General features: G+C 36.2%; 1 protein-coding gene across 3 annotated transcripts in view; it reads left to right on the top strand.

Annotated features, from left to right (window-relative positions):
- RARB (retinoic acid receptor beta) overlaps positions 1-21723 on the top strand; it is a 400124-nt gene that overhangs the window by 293982 nt on the left and 84419 nt on the right. For all 3 annotated transcript variants that reach the window (XM_072412402.1, XM_072412403.1, XM_072412404.1), the window contains one exon: positions 5917-6065. In XM_072412402.1, the coding sequence (XP_072268503.1) occupies positions 5917-6065 (149 nt within the window). Of the gene's footprint in view, positions 1-5916; positions 6066-21723 lie in introns of those variants that run through there.

Here is a 21723-nt window from a genome sequence, read left to right as displayed (position 1 = left end):
GTCTTATAGGGTTTTATCTGGGATATATTTCCCTAGTGGTAGAACTTCATGGGTTAATGTCTTTTTTCAATCTGACTATATAACTTTGTAACTTCTCATCACTAAACCCCCTTTTTGATCTACATACTAAATATTTGTTTCAGGTCAGTGACAGGTAGTGAATCCATTTGATCAAGGAAAAAAACATTGATCCTAAAAGATCATCAGTGGTAACAAACATTGTTCTCAATACAAGCTCACATTAGGTCTAGTTTTAAACCAAATGTTTTATGCATGAAAATTTTCCATGTAATTTTTTTGTTCTTAAATATTTCTTAAGTAATTCCCAGAGAGAATGTATTTCTTGTATTTAAATGCCTGCACAGTGTATGCATTGTGCATTTATGTGCCCTTCCATTCATCTTAATGACAGATGCATATCTATCAAAATGCTTTGAGAAATGCATCTTGTGGGATGTAAACAGTGAAATTGCTAGTGATCTCATCAAGTATATTGCATTAGCAAGGCAAGAGTGCAAACAGGCCCTAAAACCCTGCAAGGTCACAGAACGTCTGCCATTTAACATTTATTTAATACTTGCAGTATGTTGAGGTTCAGCCAGTGGTTATATTAACTATATCAGGACTAGAATGAACTTCAGAAGCGTTAACAATAAGATTTGTTGTGCCTTTTCTAAGGGTAATCAGGATGGTAAATAAGGACATTTTTTTATCTAATCTGGGGATTGCCTTGGTAATCCCAACAGGAAATTACCAAAGAACATGCATATGTTATACAATTGGCATTCTGGCAGCATCTGGTATGATACCCATATACACTATATATTGTTCTAATGACATCCTAGGAAATCCACAATTGTCCAACTGTTGGCTTGTTTATAATGCCTGAAAGACTGCTAATGAAGATCTGCACTAGACTTTGGCCACTATAATCTGGTAGAAAATGTTAGTTCGTATAAAGCTTCCATGAGTATTGAATTTGAGAATGTTGTACAACAAAATATACTGGACTATACAATTCAGATTGTACAAATTTCAGAAAAAAACAGATGTTACATGATTTCAGTGTATTGTTTGTGTGTGTCATATGTCATCAGATGATCAGTTCAGCTGATCAAGTTTACATGACTGGTGAATTGATTGTCCATCTAACAACATTTCACTTACCTAACTCTACTGAACACTATGGGCCTGATTTATGAAAGCTCTCCAAGGCTGGAGAAGATGCACTTTCATCACTAAAGCGCTAAGTGATCCAGAAAACCTGGAATGGATTTACTAAAAGTCATTTGCTATTTATTAGCAAATGCTTTCAATTCTAGACCAGACCTGTTCCAGTTTTGCTGGACCACCCAGCTTCACTGATGAAAGTGTATCTTTTGCAACCTTGGAGAGTTTTAATAAATTAGGTCATATCACTCATCGTTAGATGGTCATTCACTGTGTATGCAAAGCATTAGTCAATATGAATATTGCAATAAGTAGTTCATAGGCCTGATTTAATAAAGCTCTCCAAGGATGGAGAGGATACACTTTCATCAGTAAAGCCGGGTGATCTGCAAACCTAGAATGGATATTGTCCAGGATTCCAAACATTTGCTAGCAAATAGCAAATGAATTTGAATAGATCCATTCCAGGTTTGCTGGGTCACCCAGCTTTACTCATGAAACTGTATCCTCTCCAGTCTTGGAAAAGTTTGATAAAACAGGCCCAATGTTCTTATCTGTTTCTTCTCAGTTATTTATAATAAAGTATATATTTAAATGAAGCCTACTTATTATTAGAAGCACCAAATTTACTTCCATAATATTCAGGTATTGGACTTTGACTTGGGAAAGATGTTTCAAGCTATGTATAAAACCGGTAGCATGATAATTCTGTTCTATGATTGTCATGTTTTTTAAGTCTACTTGTGCTTAAGCTACAAAATGCTGAGCGCTTTGTATTGAATGTCACATTGCAATGCTCCCTTGGGCTGCATTAGGAGGCTGTTCTGTTGGACTTGATGTGAGAAGGAATATACTGACATAGTACACATGGCTGAATTCAATCCAAAATAATTCATTTATTTATTTTAATATAACACCACACAAAAATCTTTCAGTACGTTCCCCATGGCTTGTGCCAGAACGACAAGTGATTTTTATTAAAGTGTACTGGTCGCCCATGTTTTCTGGATTCAACATTTCTCCAGTCTGCGACTTCACCTATTATCACCTTTTGTGGAACAAGGTAAATGCTCCAATGCTTTTACCGGCGGGCATTTTCATAATTCAGTTTTTTTCTATCCTGAGTTGTGTACATGTATGTTAACATTTAATTATAATTTTGATAGGACAGGGTACCATTCAAGCCCTTAAGATGGCAATGCTTATTTCCATATGATTGTGCCACCTCATGTAGCTTTGCCAATAGCTGTACTATGTAAAAAAAGATCCAGCCACACAAGCACAAGTTTTCAGTACAAAGTAAGAGTTATGTGATTGGGCTGAATATGTTGCCCACTTTACACATCAGTCCTTCTCTCATCTTGTTACCTACCTTTTCCTTTTTCTCTTCCAGTACTACACAATGTTGAACAGGGGAATTGTTGGGAGATGTAAGGAAAAATATATCCAGTAATTTTTTTGTAATTTGAAACAGGGTTGGGTGGTATTTAGGGCAAACTACTCTCTTGACTTAGAATCACTCAGAATAGTAATAAATTACTTTGATTGGTGCGTGCTGGTTTGGAGCAGTGGACATTCCTAGGCGGGATGCATTTGCATGTGATAATAACTCTCTTTGATTTGAAGAACTGAAATGCAGTGAATGTCAGGACAGGTTGGAGGCAGCAAGGCTGAGGAAGAAAGGACTAAACCAGGGGTGTCAAACTCAAATACACAGAGGGCCGAAATTAAAAACTTAGACCAAGTCGGGGGCCAAACTTGAAATTTATTGAAAAAATTGACGAAGTTTACTACTTCATCCATAACTAACAAAAACAAACCCCTCTACACACACTTGTTGAAAAGAATAATTTCTATCTATCTATGCAGGCTGTGTGTTGTTCATCCTCTCACATCACAAGTTTATCTGACACTAAATATTATACCATGCAGTCTCTAATGGATTGAAACAAACACAATGCCCCTGGTAGTCAGGCACCATGTGATCATTGCCTAGGCTTTGTGTCACATGATAGGTGTACATGAATAATGTCTATGTATTGCATGTATTGAAAATGATGATTTCAGGTGTTAACGCAGGCGTGCGGGCCAGATGTAGTTCATTTTTGGAATTCTTTGGGGGGACAAAAAAAGAGATTTGGCCCGCGGGCCAGAGTTTGACACCTCCGGACTAGAGGATTTATGTCCTGTAGAAAAAATATAAGCTTGGCTTCTTTCGATATTCTGCCATTTCCAGCACAGGAAAAGTGTCCGTACAGTCGGGCAAGATTGAAGTTCATCTTTGAGTTACAGCGATTGATTCACTTCTACAAATATTTAGTTAATATATTTTCTGCTTTATAAATATACTCAACATCAGTACATCCGCCTTTTAAATGCTTTTTAATACTCAAGCATACTTTATGTATCTCTTACCTTGTATAGAACAGAGAAAATAAATAAAAAAACTGCTGTATTGATTTATTTAGCACATTTAGCACTAACATTTATTTATGTGTTTTAGATGTTAATGTAATGTATGGTTGATAATCATTCTTTAAATTTGAACCAACCACTGCTTTGATTGTTATACTTTATTGTACAGCTTTTGAGACATTTTTCTTTAGATAAAATAAATTGTAAGCTAATAGAGAGCAGTATTTGTATGTAGCATAGGGAGTAGTTATACAGTACTTGCAGATGACTAGTTGTTTTGTTGATTCTGCAGTATAGCGTTGGTATTTTTGCGCCTATGTGTTTGCTCAGAGTCCACAGTACAACATTATGAAACAACGCTGGATCTAAGGATTATGCGGATTTCCACTAAGCTCTTTTTTAACTATTTCAAGCATTAACGTCACCACTGTCTTATATTGGTCTGTTCATGCGGTCCTTGTTCTGTAACAGTTAATGAAAATAAGTGTCATACAACAAAGTGCATTGGGTAAATAAGCAGTTTATATAGCAGAATAGGATAGTTTCCTTTCCAGTCAAGACTGAAAACATGTTGAGAGCTGTTTCCTCTTCCCCGCTACCTTCCTGATTACTTACCACAACAATTACAGCAGCAAATTTGTCTTGATGTAAAAACTCCAGTACAGACTACTGTAAATTCAAAATACATATCCCGTCTCCACTGTGGAAGCAGCCATCCTTTTGGATTGAAGCAGTCTTCAAGAAATCTTTTCTGTATGTACTAAAGATATCTCAGCATGATGATATAACACACTGTAGTAATGTCAGCTGTTTCTAAGATAGGATAAATATTATTTTAGGTCACAAAATGGTATTTTGTTCTCCCCTGGATAATTTGGTGCGTGGGGTGTCTATATCGTGCCTCCCCACCACCACTACCACCATCAATAGACTACCTATAACCTACCAATATGACCTTATCCATACCTTAGGTTCTTTTACATCCACAGTGTGAAACCAAAAAGTTGGCCACTGTAAGTTTGTGGTCAGGACTGGCAAACTGCCCCATGGGTAACCGGATTTATACGTGGTTACAGCTGCATCCGCTGTGCAAATCTCCATATAACAATCACACGGCCAAAAATAAAATGCCACTTCTGGAAACTGTCCTGTAATCTGCCCCAGCCATGTGCATAAAATGGTTCTTTGAACACTGTGGCTCACTGTGAGTCTGAAATAGCTTCTAAACTGCCTACAATTCTAGATCTGCTGATTGATTGGACACTACGTTTTGGGTAAGGGTAACCATATGCATCTCTTTATCATATACTCAGTTTGTGATAGGTTTACTTTTATCTATGTGGTTGTAAATGCCATCATTGCCATTACCCTACATTCCTAACTATTTATTTGTTATCTTATTTACAATGGTCCTATGTCTAAACATATGAAAAGTGAGGCCAGTTTGTTTAGTGATTTAAGTATCCACCCTTTTGCCTGAGCTTATTACACATACTGGAACTTTAGTAAAAGGTTGAACTGTATAAAATATTTTGAAAAAGGGCTATAGACCTATCACAAGCATACTGAGGAGTTTCCTAACTCCATCTGCACTTTATTTGCAATCCTTAGTTTTAGCTGCATTACCATACTGATGTATCATAGTGGCAGTTATTCCTGGAGATCATTATTGGTTCTATGATCAGTTTGACTGTAACTGTTGCCTGTAACCCTAGAAGTCCAGCCAGCTTTTAATTGCCCAAACAATCAATCAATTTAGGACAGCCTTAAAACACCCCCCAATATATATATATAATGGTGGTAGGTTGCTTCCATCTTTTCATTAGCTTTTAGGGAGTATGCTTTCGGAGGTAAACTTTGCCAGTAATGGGGGGTGGGGGGCAACAAAAGAATTCTTTCTTTGCCTTTGAGGAGAATTGTAAGGGAAAAACAATTGTCTGCATACAACTGCTTGAATCTGAAAATGTACTAATGTAGCCAAATGCCAGGCTATTCTTAAATGCACTTAAAGTATATGTTGAAGTTTGCCCACCTTTTCCTTTAACCTGCAGATTCGTATTGTCCAGGCCATATTGTCCATCACAGTGATAAACCAATAGAAATGCATAGCGGCAAACCCCAATACTACCTTGAAGTGTTGGAGCTTTTGCAAGTCTCAACAAATTCATTCATAAATGCAACATTTTGCAGGTTGATACATTTATGTGAATGCACTTTCTTTGTACTTTTCTTCTAAACATCATCTAAAATCTGTTACTTTATTCTTGCATTTTTTAAATTTGCTGCATCAATATTTAAGAAAGTTTCTCTATTTTCTTTTATGTTTTACAGCCATTGAAACACAAAGTACCAGTTCAGAGGAGCTGGTCCCCAGTCCTCCATCCCCTCCCCCTCCTCCTCGAGTTTACAAACCCTGTTTTGTGTGTCAGGACAAGTCATCTGGATATCATTATGGAGTCAGTGCATGTGAGGGATGCAAGGTAAGTGGAGAGAGTTTAAAATAAGAATTTTTAACACTGATAATTTGATGTCTTCTTTTCAGTTTGTCTTCTGATATACACAACTACCTATACATCATTTATCCATCTCCTATGCTTTATCCTATTATGTGTTTATGATGATATACAGATTCCCCACACCAGTTACGGCCTGTAGGACCTTTGCATATTTATTCAAATTAGACACCTTAATGGAGTGCCTCTATTATAATACTTTGTACTGTCCAGTCTAAGTCTGTCTATGAACCAATTAAAGAAAAGTTGAATCTCATTCAAATGGCTAATAAAAGACCTTTGCAAGACAGCTTCTTAACCTTGGGTTTGATTTGTGCTTGTTGTGGCAGTAATATGATGCATCACCTGTAACCTTCAATGGCCAAATATCACAGCAAAGTACCATTAACACATAAAGGTAAAACGCTAATGGTCATAACTTCTGATCTTTGCTCTGATGCATTTTTTAAACTAATGAAAAGCATCCCATTCTGGAAATGAAAAGCAGAATGAAGAGGTTTCTATTTCGTGTGCTGCCAGATAGGTCACAGTTGGTGACCCATGAGCTGCTTCTTGTACATTTCGTAATTAATGAGAAATTTAATGTCGTGGTGAGAATTGGCACCTACAACTGTAAACCTGAAATCATTCAAAGTTGGATCAATGCAAGAATCAAAATATTTAGTCTTTTTTTTTATTTTATTGCATTCATTCTAAATGTTTGGAATTTTTAAAGGTGTATCTTCACCACTTTATATAAATTACTTGACTTTGAAAAGGATTCTAAACCTTGGGGGTTAATGGTTAGCTGTCTGCATAACAGTATCATATAACAAAGCCCCGATAAAAGAATTGTACACAACTACAGGGGTCCATGTTTGATGTTTAGTTACTTTGGAGCTGAATAGCACAGCAGAACAATTGTTAGATTTTAGGGAACCTTAGATTCAAGAGTCAACCTTAGAATATAAGTAATGCTATATATATATATATATATATATATATATATATATATATATATATTTAGCATTACTTTTATTCTAAGGTTGACTCTTGAATCTAATGGTCTAATCTTGGTTATATATATATATATATATATATATATATCATAACTATATGTTTATGAGTTGATAAGCAGCTATTGACTTTGCAGCCACTGATCACCACAATTATAGTGGTGATAAGTGGCTAAAAGGTGGTTAAAACAAACACTTCTAATTTCCAGTGTAGCCTATACCCAGAAAGCAGCAATCAGGCCTCACCATTTGATACGTTGGCCTATTATTGTTGCGATTCTTGATATGTCTAATTGTGACTGGTTAGTAGGATATATAAATATTGTTATCCTACAAACAAACAAGTAGAATAGTTGTTATAGTTTTTATATTTGTTGGATTAAAGTTGTCTTTTTAAAGAAGTAAAACTTACCTCTCCCACCACTTGTGCCACATGAGCACCATTTTGATGATAAGAAATAAGACACTTCCAATTGTGTCATTCTGTCTTCTGGATCTCTTACCTTTAATCCACACTTTTTTGGTTTTAAATGAATAATATGACAGTGTCTGTGGTTACATAATTTTCTCAGCAGTAACGCTCAACATTTGGTCATATTCACTGAGCCTTTGTTGTTCTTTACTATGTATTAAAGCAGACCTGGAATATACTATATACTCCAGTGAGGAGCCATTGTAATTACTAATTTACAAAATATGACCAAATACTGTGCAGTTGTACCAGGTTACTAATGCATATGTGTAGTATTGGGTAATGTGCAGTACTATATCTTATATAGTTTGTGTCTATGCCTAGTTCTTCCACTGCATCAGGCTGACTGAGGGCTCGTGGTTACAAAGTGTTGCAGATGTTATATAATGATTAGTTTATGAACATGTTTGACCATTAAAAAAACATTGTGCTCAGTGCTCTTAATGATTCCAGCAGCTGATTACTTCAGTCTGAAATATAACTGTATTGTGGCATGTGTACAATGTATTATGCATTCTTACTGCATGATGCCCTGATATTATCTCTAGTTTAAGAGGCTTTCATACTTTATAATAGGCAGTCATATGTCTCCCAGGCCCTGTCTCTTAACCTCAGAGTAACATGCATCTCCCACATATTGGCACAACACAGTCACAAAATGAGCAGCGCCTATTAACATAGAGAAGTTGTTGCAGGGCATGACAGTCTTTCTTCCTGACACTTAGCATCCTGTATAGCAAGGTCTGCAGAAGAGGGACCCAGTGATGTCTAGTGCTGCCCACACAAAGGAGACATTGTTCCGGGTGAAGAGAAACTGGTGCTTTGGCAAATGCTGCTGTCTGTTCAAGGCTTGTCTCTTGTTCAAAGTATTGAAAAGGCGACATTCCAAAGCTGGCTGTGCTCTCAGTTCTGTAAATCTGTGGCTTCAACAACTTGCTGATTTATATTAATACAAGATACATTTCAATGGAAACAACATCTATTTTATATTAAAAAAAGTCTAAAATATTTTGGTCCAGAACACAATTTGATGCAAAAAAAATCCTCTGGTATGTTCCTAGAATGGCTGGTATCATTAGAAGTTACTGTAGTTGCTTGGAAGTCGTTTATTATGTGCATTGTATGTATTGCTGGTGCCCTTTAAATACCAACTTTGCATTACATGAAATTGTTTATAATTACTTGTATCCCATTATATTATATTATATAGTCAATAACTGCAATACCTGTTTGTCTTTTACTAGGCTCTGCGAAATTACTCTTCTGCTGGCCCTAAAAACTGCAAACTCTTTACTGGAGCAGTAATATTGTTGGCCTAGCTAGCAAGGGAGCAATTCTATAAGGACTGGAGAAGGGTCTCTTAGCTATCCTGACAGTGGTGACTATTTGCCTTTTTCAAGATGGCCTATTTAATATGGCCCAAAGGCTGCACATTAAAAAGTTAGGAGGTTAGACATCCCATATTTTGCTCAGTGAGTGTAGAAGATTGGATATCCCAAGTTCTTTCCAGCTTGTGAAAAAGATGAGATATCCCATGTTGTGCTCAGAAAGTGTAAATCATGCAATACCCCATATTCTGCCAAGTGGGTATAGAGAATTAGATACCCCATGCTCTGCCCAGTGAATGTAAAAGATGAGATATCCCATGTTCTTCCCAGAGAGTGTAGGTATTGCAATGGCCCATGTTCTGCCAAGTGAGTGTAGAAGATGAGATATCACATGTTCATTGCAGAGTGTGTAGGCATTGAAATACCCCATGTTCTGCCGAGTGGATGTAGAAAATGAGAGGTCACATGTTCTTCCCAGAGAGTGTAGGGAATGAGATACCCCATGTTCTGTTGAATGAGTGCAGATGAGATGTCCCATGTTCTGCCCAGTGTGTATAGGTATTAAAATAGCCCATGGTCTGACCAATGAGTGTAGGGGACTGAAGAGAATATTTTTTTAGATTTGCACGTCTGTTGTGGGGGCAATTTTATTAATAACTTTAGTGCTTTGAACTCTTTTATGTCTATGTTTACTACTATATAAGTTGTTTTACAACAATATGATTTTACCAGAGAGACAACAGCAATAAACATTTACTTTCTGACATTATGAGTTTCAGGAAGAGATGAAGAGAAGGGGCAAGTTATTGATCTAACTAATTTACCTGTATGCATAAATGTATTAGGAGCCTAGTCATGTGTTATATAATGTCTTGTGAAACTTTACATGCAGATTACATCTAAACTATTTACTTTCAGGGTGTGAGGGAGGAGGAAGGTTGCTGCTATGCTCAGATTGTAAGCTCTTGTGGACAGGGTCCTCTTCCCCCCCTAGTTGGGGCATTTATTCTTAACTGAAACATAAAATTGCACAAACGAGGGGATAAAAGGTATAGAGCATTGTAAGGAATAATCCAATGTGCTTTTACAAGAAAGAAGGAGCGTTAATGAAAATGTTTCTATATACTGCAACAAAAAATTGCATCAATTATTATAAAGCTGAAAAGAGTATACAATTTATACTATTTTATACTATTACTGTACAAAATTCTGTCAATATCCTCAAACATTTTTTTAACTCATCCACAGAAATGCTCGTGTCTAAAAATAGAATCTGTTATGTCAGTAATAATGGGATTTTTTCATGACCCAATTACATCCATGCCATAAAAAACAATCAAAATACAAAATGCTGGGAAGGATCAGCTTCATAAATGGATGCCTGTTTTTAAACTAGAACTTCTGTACTACAAAAATATTTTTATTATTTAAAAAGGTCTGACAAACCCCTAAAACTGTGTTATAATATATAAAAGTGTTGCTAAATCTATCACATCCTTTTTTTTTCTAAACATTTAAATAGAAGTTAACAATACAACTAGATCAAAATCTTCTTTTCTAATTTAGTTTGACAGTCATATTCGACAACTTATCACAAAAAACAGGCAAATAGTCCTACCTAAAGGAATGCAGGGCCTGTGTTCGCCCCAGCCTCTTTTAGCCAGACGCACCACCCAACACTTTTTAGTGATGCCCGGCTGTTTTTGGATTGTTACTGAAGAGTTTGGTGACAATACAGGGGCTGCCACCTACCTACAATTTCTTCCCACCCAGCTTTAAAAAAATTCTTGGTTAAACACTGATGGCTATTGTAAAACCTGGTGCAAATTTTGTACCGATGGATGAATAGATTTTCCATTCGGCAATTGATCTGCTGGAAGTCCTATAACACTGCAGTATTGCACTACAATATTCTGCCCTTAAAATATGAGTAAAGTGATTGTGATCCTGATTGGATTTGATTAAATGATTCATACACATGGCTTGTGTACTTTTATTGTTATTTACCATCATGTCTGACCTATCCATGTCTGATTGTAAACCCATGAATTGGTCAATTACAATAGGTCAGCTGTCTATTTCCCTTTAATCTGATCATTTTATCAAAAGTTAAATCTATCTGTGTGTACTAGGCCATAAATACCTTCTAGGGACTTCAGAAAACTTTTAATTAGATCTTGGTTTAACAATATTATCTGCTCCACCAGTTTCACAGTACACAACTTATCACATTACAAAAAGTTGCCTTGCTGAGCAGATTTCAGTTATATTCCAAAATTTATATTGAAATAAGGACACAGTTTTAAAGAGAGGGTAAGTAGAGGAAATACTCATTATTTAGACTCCAAACACAAGTATATTACAATGTCCATGATGTTCAAAAGCCATGTTCGCCTTCCTACAAGAACGGTGCATAATAATCCTACCATGTATACTTGCTAAAGCAACCCAAATGCAGAGGTGGCGGGAGTTGTTGCAATAGATTGGACTAAAATGAAAACAAAGATAAACAGATTGGCATCCTATTGTAGGCTCTTTATTTTTTTCTTGCCTTCGGTGCATGGAGGTAGCAATGCCAATGAAGTGGGTGGTATTCAGTGGCTCAGTAGTATAGAGTCTTGGTTGGGATCAGTTTGCCCGATGGGGTATAATCATGTTGTTATGGTGTTAGTGTAGGGCAACTAGGTGTGGTATTGTTTTATGCAGAAAGGTGCATCTATCTATCTAGGTGGCACCTATTTTAAGAAGAAGCAGACCAGCGGGATCATGTGTATTGATTTTAGAAGTTAATTTTATAGAATCTTCCCAATTTAATAACTGAAGGTTTAAATGTTGTTACCAGGGGATTCTCTGCTAACTTTATCTTCATTCTGGTGCTTTGACTTCTCCTTTAAAACGATTATTGTCTGTGGAAGTACAGCGCTGATTACCAAAAGGGTCAAGAGTTCAGCCAAAGCTAGAGTAGGAGAACAAATAGGGTTGGTGCTGTGGAGGATATTTTAGCTTTTACCAAAAGGGTCAAGAGTTCAGCCAAAGCTAGAGTAGGAGAACAAATAGGGTTGGTGCTGTGGAGGATATTTTAGCTTTTACTTGATTCATTTAGTACAAATTTTCCTTGACAGGGTTGAAATGAAACCTACAAATTTCACATAGGATGCTGACCACTGTACATCAAGTTCCAAAATGTTATTAGTTTAGTATATATATTTTATTCTTTAATTTGCCTTCTGGCTTAGCGCTTATTTTCTCTTGCTTAGAAGCAAACGGAAAACTCGTTTTTTTCCCTCTATACCTAACCAGATATTGATATATGGCTTGCATAAAACTCATTTGATGTTCAGAACCATCACGCCAGATTTACTTTCACGTAAGGAATACATGGAAAGAGCATCTAGCTAACTTTTTTACCAAGATAGTAACAATGTTAGGTAGGTAATGGACATTGTTGGACATAACCAAGTGTTTGACCTGTAGTCATGGTAAGACAAAAAGAAGAATACTATCAAATCTCTATACTTTGTTTCATACTAAGCATGGCCAATTGGTTTGTTTTTGGCTCTTGAAGTCCTTGATAGATTGTGGAGAGGGCTGATGATGCTGGGAATAAAATAAACAAGCCTATGTTCCCCCAACAGTAAGTAAATATTTTAAAACTACCCCAAAACACATAACTCTTTTCTATATAAACAGTTAAAACCCAAAGTATATGTAAAGCTGAATTACATGTTAGGATTAAATCTGTTAGATTGTAAGACCTTTGGGGCAGGGTCCTCTCCTCCTCCTGTGTCACGGCCTTTGTCTGTAAATGTACAGCACAGTTATAATACTAATAATAAATTTGCTGAACAAACTCCAGGTACAACAAAACAGCTTGCTGTAGGGAAGAGCTGTTGCTCTTCATGAGTTAGCAGTGACCTATTTTTAGACTTCTGACATGACCACAGCCATGTCAGAGCTAGAGCCTTGCAATTAGCGGGGATATTGAGTGCTGCTGATTGCAGAATTGTACATCCAAAATAGACAGTGTCATTGTCTCCATTCAATAATTTACCTTTACATTTTATTCTAGTGACAACTCCAAAATGCTGGATTTCTCAACTGTATACTAAGACAAATAGAGGGGGTTAATTTAGGTACATACTTCCAATAATAATCGTTAGAAAATGAACGATTACGACCGATCAACGATTATGCACAGTTATACTTGAACAATCGTTCAGATTTAACCCAACAATAGTGTACACACAATCGGTTGAACGATGCAGGGAGTGACATGTAAAGGAGAAAGTGTATTGCAGAAACATGCACGATCACTGAACGACTGTACACATGATAGAATTGTCGGCCAATCAGATCCGTGACGGTTTTTCATTTCCAACGACAATCCTCATTAGTCGGCGTAGTTGGTCACTTTTTTAGAACGATTTTTGGCCAATGGGTCGTTCGTCTCCAACGATAATTATTGGACGTGTGTAGGCAGCTTTAATCTACCCACCCAACCTAACAAAGATAACAATAATCACTTGAAAGGGGTTCTTATCTTACCCTACTCTACATTATTTTGCTTAGAAATGTACATTTAAAAAGCTAAAGTGACTTTTTATTTCTCTTGCTACTCCAATCAACTACATGTACCATAGGTATAATGGTTGTTTTTATTTGCCTAATTGTATTTATTGTTCTCTTTATCTTGGCACAGCTCTTTAACAAAATCTCAAAATACTAGCCATTGAAACTTTACAGGCTAAAATGACTACCTGATACTCCACCTACTTTCAAATTTGTCTTTTTCCCAGTTGGTTGGAATTATTACTATGCCATAAAAATAAAAAAAAATATTCAGACAATTAAAAAAGTAAAACAGTGTAATTTTATACTGTAAGCTAAATGCAGAGATGGGAACTCAGGACAGGAAAATAGCCAAAGAGTTGAAGCAACAAAAAACAATTACAACATGAGCTTAGCTGAACAGGTACTGTCCATTGGTTTTTGGTAAACTACTCTTCCACTTCTTTTCTCAGATTTCTATGATATAAAGAGTAATAATTCTGTAGTGTAAGAACTAGGAGGGCTGTTTGTCATTGGCAACAGTCTTGATTTTTTTTTTTTTTGTAATACAATTACTCTTAATATGTGAGTTTAGAAAACTTTGTAGAGAAAAAATGTATTAATTGAAATACTAATGTAAAACAGAACTGTTATTCACATTTTACTTTTAGTCTTTCTGCCCATTGTAGCTGCATTAAACATGGTTTATTGATATAGATTCCAAACACATTTGCTCTTGTTTTCATAAATTGTGAATGCAAATGTTAATGGCACTTGCTTCTGAACATTTTGCATTTGTCTGCTACCATAACCATACTTTATTGAAAACAGTTACTTTGTTTGCAGTATGCAGTCATGAGATATTTTTAAACCACTTTTGGAATTTAAATGGACAGACTGATTTTCCTCCTTCATTTTTTTAGTTGTTTAAATAAAAAAATTGAAGCATTGTGACTGGAAAGCTTAGCCTGTCCCAAGGACTGCTAAGTATTTGAATCAGACCTGCATTCTCTTTTAATTCACTAATTAAAAGTCTCCATCTAGAAAAAGCAATTTAAAGAATGCCGAATCTTAATATGCTATATACATAATTCAGAATGAAGTCAAAGCAGAGTTTCATGCAAGGGACTATATATTTGCTTTGAAATTTTAATTGATTCTTTTGCTGTTAAAATGTTCTATGGTATACTCAAGGCCCTGTATATTGATTAATATTACTTCTATGGCAAATATATGATAGCAAAAGCATTTATTTTAAAAAGGCAACACACACCACTTTTGTCAATAAAGAAAACTACTCACCGAGAGGGACATTTGGGCTGCCAATGCTGACGTAAACATACTAGATGCCTGGCTGTCCCCAGCCAAAATAACCTTTGAGTCCCTGACTTAGGGCCTGATTTATTAAAGTTCTCCAAGACTGGGGAGGGTACACTTTCATCAGTGAAGCTGGGTGGTCCAGCAAACCTGAAATGAATCTGGTTCAGGACTGAAAACATCTCCTAACAAATAGCAAATGACTTTTAAGAAATTAATTCCGGGTTTGCCGGATCACCCAGCTTCACTGATGAAAGTGTATCCTCTCCAGTCATGGAGAGCTTTAATAAATCAGGGCCTTAGAACAAGCTTGTAGATTAGAAAACCGGGATGAAGTAAAAAATGTTCTGTGTTTTTGTTCTGAATCAGTGAACCAGCCAACATGCAGCTATTGGAATAGCTTGACATGCACTCATTGTCAGAGGTGGACATCAGCAATGGCAGCCTTCATATGCCACCAGGTTTACAACAATTGTGTTTTTTATTCAATGATTCCATTCCATTCCAACATTTGTAAGTTGCATATTACAATGTATTAACAGTCTATAAACATTTTCAAAGCCACCAGATACATACAGTATCTCTAGTGCATACAAACTGCAGTCCTTTTATTCGATTAGGGCTGAAGGTGTTTTAGGAGCCTGGTAGCTGGAATTGGTGATTCAACCTTTGCCAGTTTTGACCTCCAAGGTCAGTGGATGTATAGGTTGACTAACACCTTAAAATTTGCATAGGCTTTTAGAATTTACTAATTAAATTGTTCCAACACTTTAACCATGTGATATTAATTTTGGTATTAGTGTATATTATATGGAGTTTCCTTGTGGCTCATAATTGCCACTATATATCCTCGGGCATGCGCAGAAGGAGCACTCAAGAGCCTCCTGGGATGTGTGACATAGGTATTCCGGGAGGCTTTGCGCTCCTATTCATTCCCGATTGCCTAGGTGATCGAGAATTAGAGATCAGTGCTGAAGAAAAAAAAAAAATGTTGCACTTTAAAAAAAACTTAAAGAAACAGAATTATCTAATATTTGATGTAAAGTGAAATTTCTGAGTTTAGGTAGTTTTAATGACCAAGACAAACTCTGCAGTTGTTTCATTTTGCATATCAAAGCACAGCTTGCTCCAGAAGTTAATGAATGTCTAGGCTATACATTTTTTTTGTTGTTGCCATGTTTGTGCCTCTGTTCCGACTTACATACAAATTCAATTTAAGAACAAACCTACAGTCCCTATCTCGTATGTGACCCGGGGACTACCTTTATACTGCTCTTATGACTATATATAAAGTCCGGGCTTTATACTATCCTCTTGTGTTTAAATATTGTGTTTGTATATGGTGTTCTTGGTGATAGTTGAAAGATCATATTTAATGTACAGCGCTGTGTAATATGCTGGCACTATATAAAACCTGTTTATTAATAATAATATTAATAATAATAATATTCATATACTGTATGTGTGTGCTTGTATATACACATATATTGAGGGAGATGTAATGTTGATGAGCCCTTCCAATTGTGTTATTATGGGTCTCTACCTCTTAGATTGTGAGCTCTTCTGGGCAGGATCCTCTCCTCCTCCTGGATCCCTGTCTGTATCCGTCTGTCATTTGCAACCCCTATGTACTGTAATGTGTTGGCGCTATAAAAATACTGTTTGATAATATTAATATTATTAATAATAAATATTTGAATAACTAATGTATACATATGGCTGCATCTTTAGGCTAGGTTGTTGGGGATTTGTTTTTGTAATTGAAAGGTTGAAATGTGGCTGGGGTTATATGATTGTATTACTGGAGAAATTATTAGAGGCCAGAATGGCTTCCTCCTTAATCACAAGTAGAATGCTCCGTTTCCCAACAGCCACAGATTAATTATTAATTTAATTTAATTTATTATTTAATTTAATTAATTTAATATTTTTGTTGTTTTTCAATTGTCATTTGAACTGTAAGGGTAAAAAATCTAATAAACACCTGTAAAATGCAGAATGGGTTATCTGTATTTAGGAACAGTAAATATAATTACATATTTTACATGCATTCACCTGTTTTATACACATATTTATATTATAAATTCCATCTACAGTGCCCTGGGTGCCACATGTTTTTTGGGTCCTAATAATGCTTTTGGTCATACATGCATTTCCTGTATTTTCTACTATTGAGCAAATATACATCTGTGTCTGTACATATGAATATACTCATTTGATTGTTAGCTTTGAGCACTGGGAATTTGGTGTTGGTAGTCTTTATAGCAGAGCTTCCAGTGCATAAAGCAATGGCTATTAAAAAGACTCTTTCTATAACCCCAGCAGTAACCTGCATCGTAACCAAAAAACCTAAGCTTAACTGTCACCCTAACCTTCCATGCAATGCTAACATTAGCCCGAATCTCCTATAACCCCATTCCTAATCCTTTGTAATGTACTGTACACTTAACTCCTTCTTTGCATGCTCATTTCTCTTGTTCCAAACACCAACCATGCCATAACTTAGTCTACTTTTTATAGTAAGCAGTAGTACTTTAGAAGATTACGACTTTCCAGTACAGTTATCCTGTTTGCCTCCCCTGACCTAAAGCAACCCACCCTCCTTCACATGTACTGAGATCCTGGAGGCCACAATTCTTTCTCATTTTTTACATTTAGCAGCACCTCTCTGTAAAGCCCCATATAGTGTCCAATGTGTCCCTTGGTTTATTAGTTGAATTTGTTATCATTGTAAATATTTGTCTGCCACTAACTTAATATTGGGGCCTGTTTTATCAGTGACTGGAGAAGATAGACTATCCTGGGTGAACCTAGGTGATCCGGCAAATCTGCAATGAATCTAGTCCAGGATTGAAAACACTTGCCAAATAATAGGAAAATATTTTAGGAAATCAATTCCAGGTTTTTGGATCACCCAGATTGACCCACATTTACCTTTTTCCAGTCTTAGCATGCTTTAATAAATCAGACCTGATGTGTTAAAACAAATTTCTTTATGCAAAAGGTAGTAATTCAAAAAAACGCATGATGTTTGTCAATCATCAGTTATAATGCAGGCCATATTTATTTTACAGTGAATGCACAGGGAATACCAGAGTCCGAAAAGGAAGGGAATATTTAACTTGTGTGGTACCGGATGTACATTTTGGTGTTTTTTTGTGTGTGTTGAAGACACATTTTCCCTTTCATTGTGATTGATATAACACATTCTTTTTTACTTCCAGTGTTGCTCTCTTCATTCTGCAGACTTGTAAGTGTCTGTTCAGCTGTAATGAGAACCATGAAAGGCCCATTAATATATTTCACAGTGTGCAGGCCCCAATGACTTACAAGGTAAGTCAATGGGGCAACGTAAAGGTTAAGCTATGATGCTGCCAAACAGACTATCAAAGAAAATGCTTGAGGAACAATTGTTGAAAAAAGTCTTGGGAGAGAGGTTTAACAAGAACATTTCTAGTTTCTTGTTATTATTCTCTCTTTTGCTGTCAAGAACAAAATAATATGCATTAGGAAACCCCCAAATCATTGCAGCCTATATTTCAGATTACCTAGTCTAATATTATTATTATTATTATTAATAAACAGGATTTATATAGCGCCAACATATTACACAGTGCTGTACATTTAATATATATTATTTTGTCAGTATAACTATTAGAATTCAACATTCACTACAACATAACTATTGGACTCCTTGAAGGCAGCTAGAGACATTGGAGCAGTGAATCTCCCTAATCTCTCCTTCCCTCCCAAGGTATCAATGAAGAAGAGAGTTTGAAAGAAAACAATCTCTGCTCTCTCCTCTTAAGAAAATACATTCTATTTCTAAATCAGGCAATCCACCAGTGTGTATATTAATGGTAGTGATTGATTCTCCTCCAAAGGTTTGGTGAATGTCAGAATTATAAATAAACCCCATAGTTTGTGAGTATATCAGTTTATAAACTCATAGATTTATTAACATAAGTTAAAGTATTTTAGGGCCAGTGGATGCAAATGAAGCTTCAGCTTGGATCCGGCTAGGGTGGCAGGGATGGAAGGGTTGGTTTTTGGGAACAGGTATGAGATAGGAAAAAGTGGGTAAGATACTTTTATTGAAAAGTACCTTTACGATATAACTCAGGGCAACAATAAAGCAAATCTCAATTAAAAATATATGTTATCTTCTATTTGTTCATTAATACTTCATTTTCCTTCTTATTTCTGAGACTTCCCTAACACTGATTTTCCCAGTAAAATTATTCCCCACTAAAAACCCCGCCTAACAATGCGAGTCAGTGCTGACCTTACCTAGCTGTAATGTAGAATGTGGAAGGTAATGTGGACAGTGGTCCTAATACTAAAGGAAGTGATCCTATTCTGTTTAGAATCTGATGACCAGAAGAACACTATCTCCTGTGATAATCTCACAGGGGCTACTAAGGCAGCATAAGGGGCAAGAAGAGCTGACTGTTAAAAAAGTTTTGACGTACAGTATTGGTAAAAGCAAAAACAAGGCCTGTATCATGCATTAGGTATTTTTCCTTTCCACAAACGTTTTTATATTCACTTGTAATGTGTATGTAATGTGTTAGCTCCTCTTTACTTACTTTCCTTACCAGCCATTATAACTATTTATAAAGCTGTTGGGGAAAGAACAAAGAGGGATTCGTTTGTTTCACTTGACTGACCACTCTGAATGTGCCGATGCTCTTGTCATCACTTTCAAGTCCATGATGTCCAACAGTAGCCATAGATGGATGTCTACACAAGGGAGGTATCTACTGGTAAATAACATGCATAAAATACATTGAGTGCCCATATAATCTTGGGATTGGAAGTCTTTTGGTCTTGCAACAGGGTCTCTTATATGTGATTTTTTTTTTACATGTATTAACTATATTACAGGCTGTTGTAAAACATACCAAAAAGTGGGAGTATGTATCAGGATAAAATAAATAAAAGCCACAACTGTTTGCAGAAAAGCAGCCTAAATTTCTTTTTGTGGCTAACCTTCGCAAGGAGAAGAAAATATCAAACCGCCTGTAAAATACTGTGCATTGTGCGCATAGCTGTCAGCCCCAGCGGGAAATATTACACATTATGTTGACTCATTAAACATGTTATCTCGCTGGTGTTAGCACAGCCATCGCAGTGGATTTTTATGTCTTTGTAATACAGTAAAAACTGTGGAAGAAGCCTGCTGATCTGAACTGTAGTGTATACACAATAAGTCCCATTGTATCCCGGTGGAATTCTGTAATCCTCTGTTGTCATTCACCTCTTGTAGGAGGGAGCTGAAGGAGCCCCATATTAACCTTGCCTGTGTTCTACACATAAACAGACAAGCCCTACAAAAGTAAATAGCAGACAGGTCTGGGCAGCCCTTCTGCATTAAAGTTACATCTTGGAAATAGTTGCTCTGGCTTTAAATAAAAGCCACAAGACGCTGCTTTATTCGATTCATGGCACCTATGGTTTCAGGTATCGCTCTTCATTTTCCACAAAGTGGATAAGATGTCCACACAATTAAAAGTGAAAAATAATCTGGTCTCCTTTGCTAGTGGCGAATGTTCAAAGAACACACACTAATACAATAGATTTTGAATAATTTATGGCCACAACTTTCAGTTTTTTTCTACATGCAATCTGTAAATGAGGACATCTAATGCAGCAGAGGAGGAATGACACTTGATCTCTTGCCCATTAAGATAACAAGATCAGGGGCAATGATTCAAATGAAGGGTTTTTTTTTCTTGTTTGCTTTTAATTCCCTTGGTGTGTTTGACAGATAAAAGATTCATCATAATGCATGCAATATTTTTATTACAGTTCATTGTTTTTTTTATACTTTAATGATCAAAGTTGGAATTTTTAATTCCCTACTGGCAGTATTATTATTATCTTTTATTTATAAGGCGCCAACATATTACACAGTGCTGTTCAATAAATAAGGGCTGCAGAAGACAAGCCTGCATACATAACAAGAACGGAATATACACATGGGGAAAATGGCCCTGCCCAATTGTGCTTATAATCTGATAGGTGCTAACATACATATCAGATGAATGCATATTGTTTTATTAATGTATAAAGATTGTGAGAGGACTCTCAAAAAAAATATTATTAATCTTGGTAATATTAAAAATAATAATAAAATAAACTGTATTTGTATAGCGCCAACATATTCCGCAGTGTTGTACATTAAATAGGGATTGCAAATGACAGACAGATACAAACAATGACACAGGAGCAGGAGAGGACCTGGCCCAGAAGAACTTAAAATCTAAAAACAGAGGGAAGTGGCACACAATAGGAGGAGATATGTATTGGTGGCCAAGTAGTGATGGTTTAAGAGACAGTAGAAGACAGGTACGTAAGTTTGAAAAGATGGATTTGAAGAGCTCTTTTAAATTTGCAGAAAGTAGGAGCAAGCCAAATAGGAAGCCCATTCCAGAGAGTTGGGGCAGCTCTAGAGAAGTCTTGTATCCGTGCGTGTGATGAGGTTATGAGTAAGGGAGTCATTAGTAGGTCATTAGAGGAGTGATAAGAGCGGCTAGGGGTTTTTTTTTTCTATCAGGTCAGAAATGTAAGTGGACAAGAACTGTGGAGGGATTTTAAGGCAAAATACAGGAGCTTGAATTTGATTCTAAGATGAAATGGAAGCCAACGAAGAGAACTACATAGAGATGCAGCAGAAGAGTGGCGGGAAAAATTGATAAATCTGGCTTAGAAGTCATTATTAATTTGAATTATTAAATTATTATTTAATTATTAAATTGACCATCTAACTATTTAAAATAATATACAACCCCGATGCTGACAATATTTTTGGCAGGAAACCCTCTCTAACATATCAATAATATACAAAATCATGCACCCCAATGCAGTAAGGAAGGGATTCTATCAAACGTTACTGTGCTGCCTACATAAGGGCTTAAACCCCATACCAAGACTAGATGTCACTAGAAGCGGCTTTTTGTGTC

This window comes from Pyxicephalus adspersus, chromosome 5 (assembly GCF_032062135.1).
Source record: "Pyxicephalus adspersus chromosome 5, UCB_Pads_2.0, whole genome shotgun sequence".
NCBI classification, from domain to species: Eukaryota; Metazoa; Chordata; class Amphibia; order Anura; family Pyxicephalidae; genus Pyxicephalus; species Pyxicephalus adspersus.
Note: the sequence above shows the minus strand (reverse complement) of the source record. Positions and strands in the feature narration are given on the sequence as shown.